The sequence below is a fragment of the Canis aureus genome, chromosome 6 (assembly GCF_053574225.1).
Source record: "Canis aureus isolate CA01 chromosome 6, VMU_Caureus_v.1.0, whole genome shotgun sequence".
Taxonomy (NCBI): Eukaryota; Metazoa; Chordata; class Mammalia; order Carnivora; family Canidae; genus Canis; species Canis aureus.
In genome coordinates, this window is record NC_135616.1 from 41,666,279 (window position 1) to 41,687,659 (window position 21,381).

The 21,381-nt window shown below is 37.4% G+C and overlaps 1 protein-coding gene across 14 annotated transcripts in view; it reads left to right on the forward strand.

The window, feature by feature from the left end:
* The window catches only part of DNAH14 (dynein axonemal heavy chain 14), a 325,158-nt gene that overhangs the window by 185,600 nt on the left and 118,177 nt on the right, over positions 1-21,381 (forward strand). For all 14 annotated transcript variants that reach the window (XR_013381670.1, XM_077901271.1, XM_077901270.1 and 11 more), the window contains 2 exons: positions 6,671-6,755; positions 9,143-9,384. Coding sequence is in view for 13 of the 14 variants with exons in the window: in XM_077901271.1 (XP_077757397.1) it covers positions 6,671-6,755; positions 9,143-9,384 (327 nt within the window). In the remaining variant the exon portion in view is untranslated. The remainder of the gene's footprint in view (positions 1-6,670; positions 6,756-9,142; positions 9,385-21,381) is intronic.

Consider the following 21,381-nt stretch of genomic DNA (forward strand, 5'->3'; position numbering starts at 1 on the left):
TATTTGGGTTCCTGCCTTTGGCTCAGGTCATGATCTCTGGGTCGTGGAATCGAGCCCCACATTGGGCTCCCTGCTCAGCGGGGAGTCTGCTTCCCCCTCTCCCTCTGCTCCCCCACTTCATGCACTCTCTCTAGTAAATAATATCTTTAAAAAATTAGTATTAACAGTGTTATCTAGATATAGAAAAATGTTATCTATACATAGTATGGCCGTACACATAACATAAACATACAGACAGACACAAAGACCCTATAGCTCTAATAGTAAAATTTATCCACGAATCTGGTAAAACAAAATGAAACTCTCTTGTTTACAAATAACAGTTAGGTTCAAATTGTGTCTGTGGCAGATGGAACAATTTATGGTTACCTACCTGAAGGGCCAAAAGCTTTGAACTAGTATTTGTGGAGAGGACTTAAGATTTGTGTTTGTCAAGTTTTCTCATGGACAGTGAGGCCTGGATTTGGGATGAGGAAGCTTCCAGAGCCCTCTGGATTTCACAAAGCTCAGATGAGTGTGGGTACTGCTTTAGTTCTCTCTCCCAGGAGGCTTACATTTTAAAGATATGATCAAATTTACATTTTCAAGGGACAGAGAGACAATGTAAGTTTTGGCATATGTTTATTATCAGAAGTCCAGAGTAATTACTGTTTAAAATTTCTCTTTGTCTTAGGGGTCAGGCGACATGGGGCAGTTCCATCTGTTCACTGTCAATCAGCATAACCTCCTCCCCTTTGCTATCCTCATTTTGTCAGTGATTCTACCTCTTATTCTACCTCTGATTCCCCATCAGGATTTGTCAGAGGGTGCAGACCTTACTCTGTGGACCTTGTGCCTTCCTGCTTTGTAAAATGGCACGCTGAAGTCTCCACCTATCCTGCTCTCCTGTGTGTCTGCCAGCCCCAAAGCTAGCAGAGTGGTGGACAGCTGCACATCCTTTGCTAACCTGGGTTCTTGTAACTTTCTAACTCAAGCTTCAGACTCTGGTTAGGCATCAGTGGCCCACACAGCTGCCCACAACACAGGCCAGCCCACAGCAGCAGCCACTCACATCCCTTCTTTGCTGCAGTGCTGTGCAGTTTCTCAAACAGCCAGCATTGTCAGCGTTTCCTCATACTCCTGTGGCAGTTGGTAAACATCTAACATGGGGCCATCCCTCCCCACAGAGGCTCATGGCTAACCTGGAATGTCTCCTGACAGATGCCTTGTTCCCAAGTCTAATTTCTTTGGTCTCCTGACTGACTGACTCATCAATTGTCAGTTTGTTACCTCAGGAGTTTCCTGGATGAAATTCAAAACCAGCCCTTACACATGGAAGCAGGAAAAGACCAAAGAAAGAGGCAGACCAGTCTAGGTTGGTGGGTGGCAGTTTTAATAAGCAAGGGAACTTACTTGTTTAATAAGCAAGGGAACTTACCCAAGGCTTGTCTTGAATGACTACAGGATGAGTGGATCCCCACATCAACACATAAGAACCTTACAGGTTTCTATAGAGGCCTTAATAGGATTCAGTCCCTATTCATTCTGGATGGTCTCAATGACCCATTGCTCTCTCAAAATGGTATACCTGAAGTGGCTTGTAACATGGGAACAGGAGGCAGAATGTGCATTATGAGGATAAAAACAGAGAGTAACAAATGCCCAGTTCCTTGGGGTTCAGCTGCGGGTCAGACAACAGTCACGTTCTCTCAATGGCCTTCTCCAACAATTCATATTAATACTGTGTTTACTCCTATTAGTATCCAATATGGCCTTCATGATACCAGTCAATTAAACAACAGAGGGGAAAAAAGTTTTAAGAAATAGGAAGAGGAAAAGTTGTTATTGTTGGCAGAGGCTTTAATCATATTTATTATAACAAAAACAAAAATCAGGATTTGATTAGAATTGGAGATTGCAGCACGTTCACCAGATATTAGATCAATGGGCAAAACTCAGTAGTGTTTTTTATGAAAAATATTATAAAGATATTGTATATTTTTTTAACCATGTTACAGTTTTATTTTTAGTTTAAATTATCAATAGTGTAAAAAGGCTCAGACTGGGAGAAATTATTTTCAGATTACATATCTGATAAAGGATTAATATCCAGAATATATAAAGAACTCCTTCAGTTTAAAAACAAAGGATAACCTGATTTAAGAAGACACAAAGAGATGGAAAAATATTCCATGCTCATGGATTGGCAGAATTAATATTGTGAAAATGTCAATGTTACCCAGGGCAATATACACGTTTAATGCAATCCCTATCAAAATACCATGGACTTTCTTCAGAGAGTTAGAACAAATTATTTTAAGATTTGTGTGGAATCAGAAAAGACCCCGAATAGCCAGGGGACTCTTAAAAAAGAAAACCTTATCTGGGGGCATCACAATGCCAGATTTCAGGTTGTACTACAAAGCTGTGGTCATCAAGACAGTGTGGTACTGGCACAAAAACAGACACATAGATCAGTGGAACAGAATAGAGAATCCAGAAGTGGACCCTGAACTTTATGGGCAACTAATATTCAATAAAGGAGGAAAGACTATCCATTGGAAGAAAGACAGTCTCTTCAATAAATGGTGCTGGGAAAATTGGACATCCACATGCAGAAGAATGAAACTAGACCACTCTCTTTCACCATACACAAAGATAAACTCAAAATGGATGAAAGATCTAAATGTGAGACAAGATTCCATCAAAATCCTAGAGAAGAACACAGGCAACACCCTTTTTGAACTCGGCCATAGTAACTTCTTACAAGATACATCCACGAAGGCAAAAGAAACAAAAGCAAAAATGAACTCTTGGGACTTCATCAAGATAAGAAGCTTTTGCACAGCAAAGGATACAGTCAACAAAACTCAAAGACAACCTACAGAATGGGAGAAGATATTTGCAAATGACATATCAGATAAAGGGCTAGTTTCCAAGATCTATAAAGAACTTCTTAAACTCAACACCAAAGAAACAAACAATCCAATCATGAAATGGGCAAAAGACATGAACAGAAATCTCACAGAGGAAGACATAGACATGGCCAACATGCATATGAGAAAATGCTCTGCATCACTTGCCATCAGGGAAATACAAATCAAAACTACAATGAGATACCACCTCACACCAGTGAGAATGGGGAAAATTAACAAGGCAGGAAACAACAAATGTTGGAGAGGATGCGGAGAAAAGGGAACCCTCTTACACTGTTGGTGGGAATGTGAACTGGTGCAGCCACTCTGGAAAACTGTGTGGAGGTTCCTCAAACAGTTAAAAATAGACCTGCCCTACGACCCAGCAATTGCACTGTTGGGGATTTACCCCAAAGATACAAATGCAATGAAACGCCGGGACACCTGCACCCCGATGTTTATAGCAGCAATGGCCACGATAGCCAAACTGTGGAAGGAGCCTCGGTGTCCAATGAAAGATGAATGGATAAAGAAGATGTGGTTTATGTATACAATGGAATATTACTCAGCTATTAGAAATGACAAATACCCACCATTTGCTTCAACGTGGATGGAACTGGAGGGTATTATGCTGAGTGAAGTAAGTCAGTCGGAGAAGGACAAACATTGTATGTTCTCATTCATTTGGGGAATATAAATAATAGTGAAAGGGAAAATAAGGGAAGGGAGAAGAAATGTGTGGGAAATATCAGAAAGGGAGACAGAACGTAAAGACTGCTAACTCTGGGAAACGAACTAGGGTGGTAGAAGGGGAGGAGGGCGGAGGGTGGGAGTGAATGGGTGACGGGCACTGGGTGTTATTCTGTATGTTAGTAAATTGAACACCAATAAAAAAAAAAAAAAGAAAAAAAAAAAGAATGGACAAAAGACCTGAATGGACATATCTCAAAAACTATATAAATGGCCAAGAAGCATGTGAAAAATTAAACATAGGGCAGCCTGGGTGGCTCAGTGGTTTAATGCCTTCAGCTCATGCTGTGATCCTGGGGATGTGGAATCAAGTCCCACGTCAGGCTCCCTGCATGGAGCCTGATTCTCCCTCGGCCTCTTTCTCTCTCTCTGTCTCTCATGAATAAATAAATAAAATCTTAAAAAAAATAAATGCAAAAACCAAACATATTAAATCAAAACCACAATGAGATATCACTTCACACCCATTAGGATAGCTATTATAAAAAATTTTTTTAAATCAGAAAATAACATGACATGAACATGGAGAAATTGGAACCCTTTGCATTGTTGGTGATAATGTGGAATGATGCAGCCACTGTAGACAACAGTATGACCATTTGTAAGCAAATTGAACATGAACTTATCACCTGACCCAGCAATTCCCCTTCTGAGTATATACACAAAAGAATTAAAGCAAAGACTGTCACAGATATTTGCTCACCCATGTTCATAACAGTACTATTCACAATACCAAGGGATAGAAACAAGTCAACTGTCTACTGCAGAAAAATGGATATTATTCAGCCATAAAAAGAAAGGAAATCTGTCACTACAGCACAGATGAATGAACCTTAAGGACATCATGCTGAGTGAGATAAGCCAGTCACAGAAGGGCAAATATTGTAAGGATCCATTTATATGAGGTACAAGAAAAGGTAAATTGATAGGAACAGAAATTAGAGTAGAGATTACCAGGGCCTGGGGGGAAAAGGAATGGGGAGTTATTGTTTAATGGGTACAGAGTTTCAGTATGAGATGATGGAAGGTTCTAGAGATGGATGGTGGGGATGGTTGCACAAAAACTAAATGTATGTGATGCCATTGAATTGTACACTTAATGGTTTAAAGTGGTAAATCATATGACATTACATATATTTCACCTAATAAAATGAGTTCTTAAAATTATTCCTCACAGTTTTTCAGGACCTTCTAAAAAGCTTCAAATATCCAATGGCATGCCTACTATCATAGAACTATTCCACATCCTACGATATGTACATAGATGGGGTATCCTTCCTGAACATTCTCAGCTAAGCTATCAGTGGCTAGAAGGATAGAGAGGAGAACAGGTAAAAAAATCCCTGATCTTTTCAAAACTAGTAACATTTCCAATAAATAAAATCCTTAAGGAAATGTTTAACCTTATAGATAAAGAAACATTTATTTGAAAATAAAAAATGAAATAGCATAGGGTGCCTGGGTGGCTCAGTGGTTGAGCATCTGCCTTTGGCTCAGAGCATGATCCCAGAGTCCTGAGATAGAGTCCTACATCAGGTTCCCCACAGGAAGCCTGCTTCTCCCTCTCCCTCTGCCTATGTCTCTGCCTCTCTCTGTGTGTCTCTCATGAAAAAATAAATAAAATCTTTAAAAAAAAGAAAATAGCATAAAATTTTCATCTAATATTTTCAAATGGAGAAAACACATCAATTACCAGAATATATCAACATATAAACTCTCACAGAAGCTATTTGATGTATATATTGATTCAGCCTTTCTTGGTGAGCCATCTGGCAATATATGTTAAAAATATCAATATAGGGGCACCTGATGGCTCAGTCAGTTAACTGTCTGCCTTCGGCTCAGGTCATGATCCCAGGGTCCTGGTATCGAGTCCCACGTTGGGCTCCCTGCTCAGCAGGGATTTTGCTTCTCCCTCTGCCTCTCCTCCAACTTGTGCTCTCTCTCACTGTGCTCTCTCTCAAATAAAAAAATGTTTAAAAATCAATGTACTGTGTCCTAGAATCTCTTATTCTAGGAATGAATTCATTATAAGGAAATAGTCACAGAAGTGTACAGATTTGTGCACAAGGAACTTTATTTATAGCAGCATTATTTACAATCATAAAACAGCAATAATCTGAATTCCATCAATAGAATAGCTTCATAAACCATGGTGCAACAATGTTATGTTTCAATGGAAAGACATGAAGACAGACTTAAAAAGCAGAATGAGAAGACAACTCTCTTTTTAACTTTTGATTTGAGTTTAAATTTTAAAATATAGTATTTAAATACTATGTATTTATATAAAGGACCATAATGCATCAACATTTTTTTAAATTGGAGTACGATTTGCCAACATATAACACCCAGTGCTCAAATGCATCAACACTTAATCATTGTTAACCTATCAGTGTGGTCAAATTCTATAGAATGATAAGTTCTACAAGAAGCCTATATTATTTTCATACAAAGAAAACAAACATTATGAAAGACAAAATAAGCTAGAAGGAAGAACCTAATAATCACCCTTTGTGTTCCTCTGTGACCTGCATGATCTGGACAAAACAAGAGGGTGACAGGAACCAGGGAGAGGAATACATCCTGCCTAAAGTGCACCTGTTTGATGTTTGTTTTAGTAAATTTATCATTTGAAATTATACAGCTTTCTTTCTACTCTGCTCTTCATTAGGACCCATTTACTATTTAGTTTGTAATGTATGCCATATTTGGAGGTAGTTACCTGAATATTCTAAAGTTTTCCTGTTGGAACAATCAGACTTACAAAAAAGTTGGTAGAAGAAAAAAGTGTCAATTTATGCTTCAAATAAATAATCGTTTTGGACAATTGCAGGTACATTCTCTGCTCCTCTTAGAAAGGTAACTCTCACTGAAGTCTGATAAGGTAGCTACTTGCTAATGCATGTGAAAGAAAGATGTTCTGTGATGATTTACAAACAATTTTGAAGGTTAAACCTCACTAAGTAACCAGATAAATTTTGGGTCTCTTGTTCACTGTGGAAAAATACTCTTTCCTTGTTAAGGTGAAGATTTGAAGGACATTCCAACCGAGAAGACACATTCTTCACATTCAAAAGTTTCTGTCAAGTTCAAGAATACAAAAAAGAGGTCAGTTAAATTCCACAGACATGCTTAAGTACCTACTAGATCCCAGACACTTAAGCAAGCACAGGATTACCTGTCAATAAACCAGGACTTTTGTGACTTCAGAGTAACACAATCCACTTAAATTTATTTTATTGCAGCTTAGAATAGAGTCCTTGTGTATTTAATACGAGATCATTAGATTTTGATGCCAACTTAAATGGATAATATGAATACATTTGTGCAGATTCTGTACATAATTGAGAAAGGAATAAAATTGACATGAGTTTATTTCATGAATCTGCCATTTATGAGCTGAGAAATGTTGATCCAGTTACCAATTTATTTTTAGGCTTTGGTTTTCTCATTTATAAAACTAGATAATAATGCAATGTGCTACATGTCTAGAATAGTGCCTGGTACATAGTAAGTGCTCAATAGATTATAGCCACAGAAATTACTATCTCTACAAGTCTGCCATTTTACAAAAATGGACAGGAGAGCCACAGCTGAGGGCTTTCTACATTCCATTAAAAGGTACGAGGCCCTGACACATTCACGTCACATTTTCTTTTAAATGACAACATTTCAATATGGTTTTTACTCTGCCTGTCAACTCTGCCTTCAATTCCACATCCTGCCCAAACCATCACTCTTTCCTGCCTGCCCTGTAGCAAGAGTCTCCCAGTTGGTTTTCCCAGTTCTTCCAGCCCATTCTCAACATGGCAACAATAAATTATTTTAAATTTTTATTAGGCTGTGAGTAGCCATAAAAGAATATTTGTGAAGTATGTGCAAGATATAAGGAATAATACACAATCATCCCTATATACACCACACAATTCTAGAAAAACTTTATAATCTATCTTTGAAGTCCTCTGTGTACCTATCTAGATCTTATGCCATCTCATCATTGGAGGTGACTACTAACCTGGATTTTGTGTTTATCAATATATTTCCAAACAATATATTTTTCACCTTTGCATGTTTTTAAACTTTAGTAGAATCACCATGTTCTTGTATGACTTACATTTTTTTGTTCAGTGTTATGTTCCTATGATTAATTCATCGGATATAAGGATTCTTCATTCATTTCACTGCTGTCTAATAGGCCATTGTATAACTATGTTACAACTTACAACCTGTTGATAGACATATATGTTGTTTTCAATTTTTGTTATTATAACTGCTACCATGATTAATATGCTTGTACATGTCTTCTGGTATTTATATGCAGACATTCAATTTTTTAAAAAACATACACTACAATAAATAAATAATAAATTAGAATGTTTCTTTTTTTAGAGGCGTTTAATGCGCCTCCTTTTAGAGGCGTTTCATGATTTCCCATTACACTAAGAATGGAAGAAAAGAAGCCGTGATAGAGCACGAAAGCCCTACCCATTGCTGCTTTCACTACATGGGCTTTGGGGACACAGGCTTTTTGTTGTAGTTCCTCACTAGCCTTGATCCTTTGACCTCATGGTCTTGGCACATGTGTCCTTCTGCTCAAAATGTTCATCATCCACCATTTTGCCAAATCTCACTCAGTCGTCCTGTCCCGTGTCCGCAGAGGCTGTCCCTGATTCCCACTGCTCCTCACGGCATGTTTACCTATTCCTTACACACATCATGGCTTAGTAAGCATGTTCTTGTTCTGGAGATAAGGGAGCGTGTCCAGAGTAACTGATACATAGTAGGGATGCAGTAAATACTCACTGAATGAACTATTTATTACACCTGACTAGAAATTTAAATAGAATTGTACATGTGCATTGTACATTAATGATTGCCAATAAGTTTTAGTTCAGTGATACTTTTTTAGGGTTTTCATAATTTAGAATTAATTTTATGATAATGCTAAATCCTGAACTATTTTAAATGCCTTGAAATCAAGCCCAGACCTCTCATTCAATCCCTTCACTGTCAGCCCTGTCTCATAGAATCTCAGGGCCCCACCGACCAGAGTGATCTTGTTGGCCCAGCCTGGACGGACAAGACTCCCCCCAGACTCACATTACCTGGCTTTAGCCAGGTTAAACTAAATCAGCCTCTAGAACTTGGTTGAGAGGAGTACAGTACATTTGCTTCTGTTTTTGTACATGAAATGGAGAATTACCAGATAATCTCCCAAAAGAAGGGTAAACTCTCAATTAATAAATTGATGTAATAAATAAAACAAAAGTGAATCATGTGTACTAAATAAATGAAATAAAGGTTAACTGCAAACCTCCTACAGAAGTGGTACTTTAAAAATAGTAGCAGTGCATAATAGTAGCTTGATTTATCATAGAAAACTATACATTAACCTTAAAACATTTGTGTCAATACCTATTTTAATTTTTAATAATGAAACTTTGATATGATATTGAAATCATTGAACTTTCTTCTAAAATTCTTAATTTTCACAGTGTCTACCCTAGAGCTGAAAATACATGGTATCTGGAGAAGAATCCTGATAAATTAAAAATAATGATTCAAAAGCTCTTCGTATTTGCATTTACATGGGCATTTGGAGGAACTTTAATGCGTGAGGATGAACATGAAGATGACACAGTACTTTATTCAAGCCATGAGTCTAGTTCGCCTGCCAAAGTGACCTATGATTTTGACAATCTTGTGCATGAATTATTTGAAAGCAATCCACAAGTAGGTAAGTTCTGGGGGGCAGCAGTCATAATTATGTTTACTTTAGAGTATTACTTTGGGGGCATCTGGGCAGCTCAGTTGGTTAAAATTTTTTTAAAAAGAGGAGCACCTGGGTGGGCTCAGTTGGCTAAGTGTCTGACTCTTGATTTTGGCTCAGGTCGTAAGCTCATGTTGTGAGATGGATTCTCTTCCTCTGCCCACCCCCCTAAAAAATTAGTTTGAGACTCTTTATGGTTGGGCTCATATTGAAAGGCTCATCTTTTAAACTGTGAAATTAAAGATAAAAGCACACTCCAGTACCCTTAACTCCAGCAAAAAGAGGCTGAAGTAACTTAGATTACTGGTTCATTCTTGTTTCAAACGAAATTGTAACACAAGTAGGTGGAAGAACAAAGATAAAGCCTTGAAACTATGACCTCAGCCCAGTTGAGCCCATCAGCCCTATAAGCTGGATCTGTGTTATACATATCATCACACACCAGGAACTTATGTATAGTTTGTTTCATTTACTTTCTAAAGACTAAAATTTTTAAAATTATTTTATGAAGTTAGATTTATTATATGTGTTTATATATTTTATATTTATTATATGTGTTTTTAGTCAGTTCTAACAAATGGAATCCTAATATTCTGAAAGAGTAAGCCTTCCCAATTAGCTGTTACTGATTAAAGGAACTGTGAACAGATGAAGAGATCCTTGGTGCAGGTACCAAAAAGACTCATAATACTGGACATGAATATATTTAGAAGAACTTTGTTAAATAAAGATGAAACCTAAAAAAATTTTACCAAAATTACAAATTCTACTGGTTTATATGATGTGATTCTTGAGGTATCCTTTTGAAGTTATTTGTAAAAGCTCTATTTAAGGTATCTTTAATCACAAAGTTGTATGTTATTTCCTATGCAAATTAACTATTTTTTAAAGGCTTTATTTGAGAGAGAGAGAGAGAGAGAGAGAACAAGTGGGGTTGTGGGGAAGGAGCCGAGGGAGAAGCAGACTCCCCACTGAGTGAGGAGCCCGAGGCAGGGCTCAATCCCAGCACCTCAAGATCATGACCTGAGCCAAAGGCAGATGCTTAACCAACTGAGCCACCCAGGTGTCCTGGAAATTAACTTTTAATATCAAAGCATTGCATGTTAATTTGTTGTTGAACTTACTGGTTCAACTTGATGTTGCTAACTTTGAAGATAAATAAACTGCCTTGATTTTTCAGGCAGAAAACCCCCAAATTCCGTTATTTCTTCTCCCTGTGAACCTAAAGACAAATCAATAAGTTATATGTTATGTTAGACTGTTCATCTTAAAATGATGAATAAGAAATTGTGTTTTGTCATCTGAGGTACCATAGGAAAGCTACTTTGGAGCACAGATGTAGGAATGAAAGGAGACGCAGGTGGTAGCAGTCATTAAAAAAAGTACAAAACCATCAGAATGAAAATAAGAGAAGAAAAGAGAGTCCATAAACCTCCCACTTGTAGTCATCCTGCAAACTAAATTGTAAAACACAAAACAATTCAGACAAAACAGTATACCAATAAAATCACCTATCATAATATGAACTCATTCCAGATGAAATTATTATAGCCTAGCAGAGACTTTAATATAAGTGTGTTTAGGGTTCTTTTTTTGGAAAGATAAAGAGATGGACCAATTTTTAAATAAATAAGCATATATGAAGCACACACAAAAAAAGTAGAAATGAAGACAACATATGGCTATGAGAAAAGACCAAATAGAAATTCTGTAATCATTCAAGTAAAAGTTGGTAGCCTGGATCAACTCTACTCTTGGCACCATCAAAGAAAGAATTTGTAAATTAAAACCTAGGAAAAAATGTTTTTAACTTTTCTTCATATTGACTTTGCCTGTTTCTTATTAAGCTTAATCGTAAAAATTTCATCTGTTCTTTTGCGGGTTTGCATTTGACATTACAAATGGTAATGCTGCAAGGGCTTCCCCATGACGTATGGTCCTGGTTTTGTTGCTGCTAAGCATTTCTGTCTCACTTCTGGAAGGTCTGTTTGGGTCCTTTTCAAATAGGCTGTGTCACTTTTTAGAATTTTTTGTTCTTCATAGGTACTTTCCATCTTGCTTTTATTTAAACATAGTAAACATGGCTGTCTTAGAATATGCATCTGATAATTCTAGTCATTCAAGTCTTGTTAATTGGTGGCTGTTACCTTGTTTCTGCTAGTTACCTTTAACTAATTATTAAATTTGTGAAAATTATCTGTGTGGTTTAGGACAACAGCTCCATTCTATAGACAGTATATCCACTGCAACCATCATAGCTAAAGATTAGATCAGGCAAGAACATCGATGGATATTAAACTTAGGGCAGAATCTGATGAGGACAGGTTAGTCCCTCATCTGACACTGTTTCCTCACAAACTAGTTCTTAGTTGCAAGAGATAAAACAACAGAGAAAGAAAGTAAAGGACGAATGTTCGAATGAACCCTCTTGTTGGATGATGATAGAGCAGAATAATGGCTTTCCTGAGCTTCCCACATCCTATTCCTTGGGACCTGTCAGTATTCTATCTCATAGCACAAGGGAGTTTGAGGGTGTGATTAAGTTAAGGAGCTTGAGATGGGATGATTATCCTGGGTTATCTTACGGGGGCCAATGTAATTACATGAGTCCTTAATGATGAAGAAGGAGGCAGGAGTGTAAGGAGGAAAGCAGAGCTTGAAGTGACACAGTTGTGTGGTTGCTGGCTTTGAAGGTGGAGGAAGAGATCCCAAGCCAAAGACTGACGGTGGCTGCCCTAAGCTGGAAAGGGCAAAGAAAGGGATTCTCCTTGAGAGCCTCCAAAGGAATGCAGTCCTGCCAACACTTTGATTTTAACCCAGTGCAAACAGATTGGACTTCTGACCTCTAAAACTATAAGAGTAAATCTATGTTGTTTTAAGGCCCCTAAGTTGGTGTAATTTATTACAATAGCAATAGAACACTTACAGAAAGGCTTTATTAGTCTGAATTCATGCTTTCCTTTCTTGATATGCAGAAATAAAATAGATGTGTATATATTTGTTAGTATACATAGATCTATTTCTCAGTTCTTCACTTGTATCACCCTCCCCTTGGCAGCACAGCCCACTGCCAAAGAGGCCCATTTTTCTTTAGCCCCATATAAAGTAGTGAATTGTGAACTACCTGACTGTAGGTCAGTGAGTGGCTGGGAGGACAGCAGCCAGGGCTCAGAATGGAACATATTAAAGAGACACAAATCCTACTAAACATCTTTAGGACTCCCAACAGGAGGTCTTCCCATGAGCTGCTGGGGACACCTTGCCTGAGGATACCCTGAACTGGCTCATGGGCTCCCCAGCACTGCATTAGCCTCACCCATAAACACCCTTAACTAGGTGCCCTGTGTGCATCCCAGACGGGAACAGAAGTGAGCCTTTACAGATGGCTAGTAGAGAACCAGGCTGACTATAGGATTGAGAGAGACGACACAAACACAGCCCAGCATCACCCTAGGGACAGCAACAAGGAGGCTGTCAGCACCTGGCCTGGCCTGGCCAGATGGAGAGAAGGCATACATGCCTAAACATCACCCAACAGGAGAGAGCAAGAAGTGTGGGACAAGAATACCCATAGAAAAGACTTTAGAATCCTTAACAGTTGAAGGGAGTTATTTCTGTCTCTCCCACAGCCAGTAAAGACTGGAGAAGACTGCCTCTTCAAATGCGGAGACCACAACGAAGGACTTCAAGGAACCCGAAAAACTGAGGAAACATGACAACCAAAGGAGTCCAATATTTCTCTAGTAACTGACCCCAAAGAAACAGAGATTTGTGACTTGCACAATAAAAAAATTCAAAATAGTTTTTTTGAGGAAGCCCAATGAGCTAAAAGACAACAATGGAAAGCAATTCAATGAAATTAGGAAAACAATACACGAAATGAGAAGTTTAGCAGAGAGACAGGAATCAGAGCAGAACCAAACAGAAGTTATGGAGCTGGCGAATACAGTGAATGGAATAGAACATCAACAGCCAACTGGATCAAGCTGAGGAAAGAGTCTCCAAGACAGAAAACAGGTCATTTGAAATTATCCTCTTACAGGAGAAAAAAGAAAAAAAGAATGAAGAAAGGCTATGAAATATGCAACACCATTTTTAAAAATGTACACATTATGGGAGTCCTAGAAGGAGAAGAGAGGGAGAAAGGAGCAGAAACCTTATTTAAAGAAATAATGGCTGAGAACTTACTGAGTCTGGGAAGGGATTTAGATACCTTCAGAGATTCCCCCCACCCCCAGTAATTTCAACCCAAAAAATGTTCTCGTACACATTATAATAAAAGCTGTCTAAAGAAAGAGAATTTGAACACAGGCAAAGGAAAAAATTGCCCACATACAAGGAACCCCATAAGGCTCAGCAAATTTCTCAGCACAAATCTTGGAGGCCAGGAGAGAGTGGGATGATCTATTCAGGGTACTGAAAGAAAAAACTGCCAACCAGGAATACTTCACCCTGCAAAGTTGTCCTTGAGAAATGAAGGAGAGGAGTACCTCAGTGCCTTGGTTGGTAAAGTGTCTGCCTTCTGCTCAGGTCATGATTTCAGGGTCCTGGAACTGAAGGCTGCATTGGGCTCCCTTTCCCTCTGCTCTTCTCCCTGCTTGTACTCTCTCTCATGAGCTTGTTCTCTTCTCTCTCTCTCTCAAATAAATAAAATCTTTAAAAAAAAAGAAGAAGAAGAAATGGAGAGAAAGACTTTCCCAAACAGATAAGCTGAGGAAGTTCATCACCACTAGAAATGCTAAAAGGAGTTCTTCAAACTGAAGTGAAAATCTTAATTAGTAGCAGGAAAACATGAAATTATAAAACACATTGGTAAAGGTAAGTATATAGTCAAACTGAGATGCTCTAATACTGTAATGTGTGTGTGAATCACTGAACTCTAGTATAAAAATTAAAACACAAAAACATTAAAATTTCTATAGCTACTTAGATGTGTAATAGATACACAGTATAAAGGGAGGTAAATTGAGACATGGAAAACATAAAATGTGAAGGGAAGGTACAAGAGTTTTTTCATGTGATGGAAACTAACTTGTTATCAGCTTAAAAGATGTTTTATGTGTCATGGTAACCACAAACCAAAAACCAATAGTAGATACATAAAAGATAAAGAAAAGGAAATTAAAGCATACCACTAGGGAAACAAAGGAAGAGAGGAAGAGACAACAAGGGAACCACAAAACAGCCAGAAAACAATCAGATGATAGTAGTCTTTGCTTTTCAAAATTACTTTAAAAGTAAATGTATTAAATTCTGCAATCAAAAGATATAGAGTATATAAATGGATTTTTTAAAACAAAATCAACTATATGCTGCCTACAGGAGATTCACTTCTGATTCAGGGACACACAGAGGCTCAGATTGCAGGGTTGGGAAGCAATATTCAATGCAAACTGAAAGAAAGCAGGTGTAGCTAAGCTATATTTATATTTATATTAGACAATATAGACTTTAAGCCAAAAAGTGTAACACAGACAAGGTCATTATGTGATGATAAATGAGTGAAGATCTGAAGAAATAGAGACCAGTCCATTAATAGTAGGGGAATTTATTTCCCTACTTTAAACAATGGATAGATTGTTCAGAGAGAAAAATCAATAATGAAATACTGGAACTGAGCTATATTTTAGGAAAAATGGGCCTACCAGACATAGAGAATTCAATCCAATAGCAGCAGAATACACATTCTTCTCAAGCACATATGGAATATTCTCCAGTGTAGGTCAAATGTTAGGTTACAAAACAAGTCTTAACAAATTAATAAGATGAAAAATTATATTAACTATCTTTTCTGACCATAACGAAATGAAACTAGAAATCAATACCTTGATGAAAACTAGAAAATTTAAAATATGTAGAAATTAAATAACACACTTCTGAAAAATCAATGAAAAAATTATTAAACGTTGAAAAAACAAAAATGAAAACACAACATACTGTAACTTACGGGTTTCGGTAAAAAATTCTTAGAAAGAATTTTATAGCAATAAATGCCTACATGGTGATAAAAGAAAGATCTCAAATAATCTAACTTTACATGTCAAAGAAAAAGGAAAAGAATAATAAGCTAAGCCTAAAGTTAGCAGAAGGAAAGAAATAACAAGATCAGAGTAGAAATGAATTAAAAGAGACCAGAAACTAAGAGCAGGTTTTTTAAAAAGACAAAATTGACAAGCCTTTACCTAGATTAAGGAAAAAAGAGAAAACTCAAATAAAATTAGAAATCAAAAAACATTACAATGGACACCATAGAAATACAAAAGTTCAAAAAAAAATACAAAAGTTCACAACAGACTGCTATGCACCAACAAATCAAAAGGCCTAAAATAAGTGGGGACATTCCTAAAAGCATACAAGCTACCAAGGCTGAATCATGAAGAAATAGAAAACCTGAACAGCCCAAAACGAATAATGGGATTGAATCAGTAATCAAAAACTTACCATTAAACAGAAGTCCAGGACCAGATGGCTTCACTGGTGAATTCTATCAAACACCGAAGAAGAATTACCACCAGTCCTTCTTAAAATCTTCCAAAAAATTGAAGACAAAGAAAACTAACAAAGTCATTTTACAAGGCAGCATTACCCTAATGCTAAAATCAGATAAGGACACCACAAAAACAAACAAAAAACTCTACAAGCCAATATTCCTAATATATATAGATAGAAACCCCCCCCCCCCCCGCCAAATGAACAAACTATATTCAATAGCACATTTAAAAAATTACAAACTTTGATCATGCAGGATTTGGAATGCAAAGATGGTTCAATTTATGCAAACCAATAAATGTGATATGACACATTAACAAAATAAAAGATTAACATCATATTTTTAATAGATGCAGGAAAGGCATTTAACAAAAATCCAACATAATCTCATGATAAAGACTCTGAACAAATTTGCTATAGAATTAACATATCTCAGGATGCCTGGATGGTTCAGCAGTTTACAGCCTGCCTTCAGCCTAGGGCATGATCCTTGAGTCCTGGGATCAAGTTCCACATTGGGCTCCATGCATGGAGCCTGCTTCTCCCTCTGCCTGTGTCTCTGTCTCTCTGTCTCTCTGTCTCTCTCTCTCTCATGAATAAATAAATAATCTTAAAAAAAGAATTAACATATCTCAACATTATAAAGGCCATATATAAGAGGCTTACAGCTAATGTCATACTCAATGGTTAAAGAGTGAAAGCTCTTCCTCTAAGATCAAGAATAAAACAAGGGTTCTCACTACTCCTATTCAATATGATACTGAAAGTTCTAACCAGAAAAACTAGGCAACACATCAGGGAAATACAAATCAAAACCACAATGAGATACCACCTCACACCAGTGAGAATGGTGAAAATTAAGGCAGGAAACAACAAATGTTGGAGAGGATGTGGAGAAAGGGGAACCCTCTTGCACTGTTGGTGGAAATGTGAACTGGTACAGCCACTCTGGAAAACTGTGTGGAGGTTCCTCAAAGAGTTAAAAATAGAACTGCCCTACGACCCAGCAATTGCACTACTGGGTATTTACCCCAAAGATGCAGATGCAATGAAACGCCGGGACACCTGCCCCCCAATTTATAGCAGCAATGTCCACAGTAGCCAAACTGTGAAAGGAGCCTTGGTGTCCATTATGAGATAAATAGATAAAGAAGATGTGGTCTATATATACAATGGAATATTACTCAGCCATTAGAAACGACAAATACCCACCATTTGTTTATGTGGATGGAACTGGAGGGTATTACGCTGAGTGAACTAAGTCATTTGGAGAAGGACAAATATTATATGGTCTCATTCATTTGGGGAATATAAAAAAATAGTGAAAGGGAGTAAAGGGGGAAAGGACAGAAAATGAGTGGGAAATATCAGTGAGGGTGACAGAACATGAGAGACTCCTAACTCTGGGAAACGAACAAGGGGTGGTGGAAAGGGAGGTGGGCGGGGGGTTGGGGTGACCAGGTGACAGGCACTGAGGGAGGCACTTGACAGGATGAGCACTGGGTGTTATGCTATATGTTGGCAAATTGAACTGCAATTAAAAAATTTTTTTTAATTAGGCAACAAAAATAAATAACTGCAAAGTAGGTCTAGAGGGACCATACATCAACATAATAAAGGCTTTATATGAAAAACTCACAGCCAACATCATACTCAGTCATGAAAAAACTGAGCTTTTCCTGTAAGGTCGGGAGCAAGACAAGACAAGGATGTCCACTCTTACCACTCTTATTCAACATAGTGCTAGAAATCTTAGGCACAGCAATTAGACAATCTAAAGAAATAAAAGGCATCCAAATTGGTAAGGAAGAAGTAAAACTCTCACTATTTGCAGATGACATGAAATGACATATAGAAAACCATAAAGACTCCACCCAGCTACTGGAACTGATAAGTGAATTCAGTAAAGTGACAGAATACAAAATCAGTGTACAGAAATCTGTTGTGTTCCTATACACTAATAATGAAGCAACAGAAAATGAAATTAAGAAGGCAGTCTCATTTACAATTTCACCAAAACCAATAAAAAATCTAGGAATAAACCTAACTGAAGAGATAAAAGATTTGTACTCTGAAAACTACAAAACACTGATAAAAGAAACTGAAAATGACACAAAGTAATACAAAGACATTCCATGCTCATGGAATGGAAGAACAAATATTGTTAAAATGTCTATACTGACTAAAGCAATCTACATATTTAATGCAATCCCTATCAAAATATCAATGAAATTTTTCACAGAGCTAGAACAGACAGTCCTAAAATTTGTATGGAACCACAAAAGACCTCAAATAGCCAAATAAATCTTGAAAAGAAAAACAAAATAGGAATTATCACAATGCCAGACTTCAAGTTATATTACAAAACTGTAATAAAGCATTATGATACTAGCACAGAAATAAGCACATATATCAATAGAACAGAATAGAGAGTCCAGAAATAAACCCACAATTAGGGCACCTGGGTGGCTTAGTCAGTTGGGTATCTGCCTTCAGCTCAGGTCATGATCTCAGGGTCCTGGGATCGAGCCCTGCATTGGGCTCCCTGCTCAGAGGGAGATTCTCTCTCTCCCTTTGTCCCTCCCCATGCTTGTGCATTCTCTATTTTTCAAATAAATAAATAAAATTTTTAAAAATAAACCCACAGTTATATGGTCAGTACGCCTTCAACATAGTGGAAAGCAAATGCAAAGGGGAAAACACAGTCTCTTCAATAAATGATGTTGGGAAAACTGGGCAGCCACATGCAGAAGAATTAAACTGGACCACTTTCTTACACCATACACAAAAATAAACTCAAAATGAATCCAGGACCTAGTTGTGAGACCTGAAACTATAAAAATCCTAGAGGAGAACACAGACAGTAACCTCTTTGACGTGGACTATGGCAACATTTTTCTAGTTAGAAATCAAAGTAAAAATAAACTAACCAAAGTAAAAAGCTTCTGCACAGCAAAGGAAACAACAAAAACTAAAAGGCAATTAATGGAATAGGAGAAGATATTTGCAAATAACATACCTAATAAAGGGTTAGTATCCAAAATGTATAAAGAACTGATACAACTCAAACCCAATAAACAAATAATCCAATTTAAAAATGGGCAGAAGACTTGAACAGGCATTTCTCCAAAGAAGGTATCCAGATGGTCAATAAACACATGAAAAGATGCTCAACATCACTCCTCATCAGAGAAATGAAAACCAAAACCACAATGAGATATCTCCTCACAATTGTCAGAATGGCTAAAATCAAAAGCATCAGAAACAAGTGTCAGCCAGGATGTGGAGAAAACTCATGCATCATTGGTGGAAATGCAAACTGGAACAGCCACAGTGGAAGACAGTATTGACATTCCTCAAAAAAATTAAAAATGGCACTACCCTACAATCCAGGAATCACACTACTGGGTATTTACTCCCAAAATATTTTTAAAAAAAAACACTAATTCAAAGAGATGCATGCACCATGATGGTTATCGCAGCATTATTTACAATAGCGAAAATGTGGAAGCAGCCCCAAGTATCTATCAACTGATGAATGGAAAAAGAAGATGTGAGGGATATATATACATATATATCCATATATAATGGAATACTACTCAGCCATAAAAAGAATGAGATCTTGCCACTTGCAATGACATGGATAGAGCTAGAGAGTATTGTTCTAAGCAAAATAGGTCATTCAGAGAAAGACAAATACCATATTATTTCACTCATATGTGGGATTTAAGAAATAAAACAAATGGAAAAAGAGACACAAGCCAAGAAACAAATTCTTAACTGTAGAGAGCACACTGATGGTACCAGAGGGAAAGTGGATGGAGGGTGGTGTCAAATAAGTGATAGGGATTAAAGAGTGTGCTTAGCATAATGCAAAAAAGGAAAAAATATGAGAGAAAATAAAACATCTTTGAAAAGAGTGATGAAGGGATCCCTAGGTGGCTCAGTGGTTCAGCACCTGCCTTTGGCCCAGGACGTGATCCTGGAGTCCCCGGATCAAGTCCCGCATTGGGCTCCCTGCCTGGAGCCTGCTTCTCCCTCTACCTGTGTCTCTGCCTGCCTCTTTCTCTCTCTCTCTCATAAATAAAATCTTAAAAAAAAAAAAAGAGAGAGAGAGAAAAGAGTGATGAAGGGGTGCCTAGGTGGCTCAGTCGGTTGAGCATCTGCCTTCAGTCAGGTCATGATCTCAAGAGTCCTAGGATTAAGCCCCAAACCCCTGCTCCTCCCTCTCCCTCTGCCCTCCCTTAGTTCATGCTCTGTCTTGCTCACTCTCTCAAATAAATAAACAAAATCTTTAAAAAAAGAAAGAAAAGTGTGACAAGAAGAAACAGAAGTAAAAGGCATACAGATTGGAAAGGAAGAAGTAAAATTGTCTCTGTTTGCAGATGATATGGTCTTATATACAGAACATCCTAAAGAGTCTACCAAAAAAATTTTAGAACTAATAAACAGATTCAGTAAAGTTACAGGATTCATAATCACATACAAAATTACTTGTGTTTCTGTGCACTAACCATAAACTAGGTGAACAAGAGTTTAAGAAAATAGTGCATCTATTTACAAGTGCACCAAAAAGTGAAATACCTAGGAATGAATTAACGAAGGAGATAAAAGATCAGTATGCTGAAAATTATAAGACATTGATGAATCCAACAGGAGACAAATAAATATTTTGTACTTATGGATTAAAAGAGCTAATACTGTTAAAATGTCCATACTACCCAAAGCCATCTATAGATTCAATGCAATCTCTATTAAAACTCCAGTGGCATTTTTCACAGAAATAGATAAAAGAATCCTTAAATTCATATGGAACCACAAAGGACTGAAGATCCAAAAGATCCAAAACAATCCTGTGGAGGTGGGGCAAGATGGTGGAACAGTAGGGGTCCTCAACTCACCTGGACCCACCAACTTACCTAGATACCTTTCAAAACATCGTGAACACCTACAAATTCGACCTGAGATTTAAAGAGAGAACAGCCAGAACACTACAGAGAGAAGGGTTTTTGCTTCTAGCAAGAATCATCTAGGGTGAAATTTACTTAGGTCGTGGTTGATTTTCTTGACTCAGTCTGCTCATACAGCCACTCTGCACTGAGCAAAATGACTAGAAGGAAGAATTCACCACAAAAGAATCAGAAACAGGACTCTCTGCCATAGAGTTACATAATATGAGTTATAATTCAATGTCAGAAATCCAATTCAGAAGCACAATTATGAAGCTACTGGTGGCTCTGGAAAAAAAGCATAAAGGACTCTAGAGACTTCATTACTGCAGAATTTAGATCTAATCAGGTCGAAATTAAAAATCAAATGAGATGCAATCCAAACTGGAAGTCCTAACAACTAGAGTTAATGAGGTGGAAGAAAGAGTGAGCAACATAGAAGACAAATTGATGGCAAGGAAGGAAGCTGAGAAAAAAGAGAAAAACAAGAGACCATGAGGAAAGGTTAAGGGAAATAAATGACAGA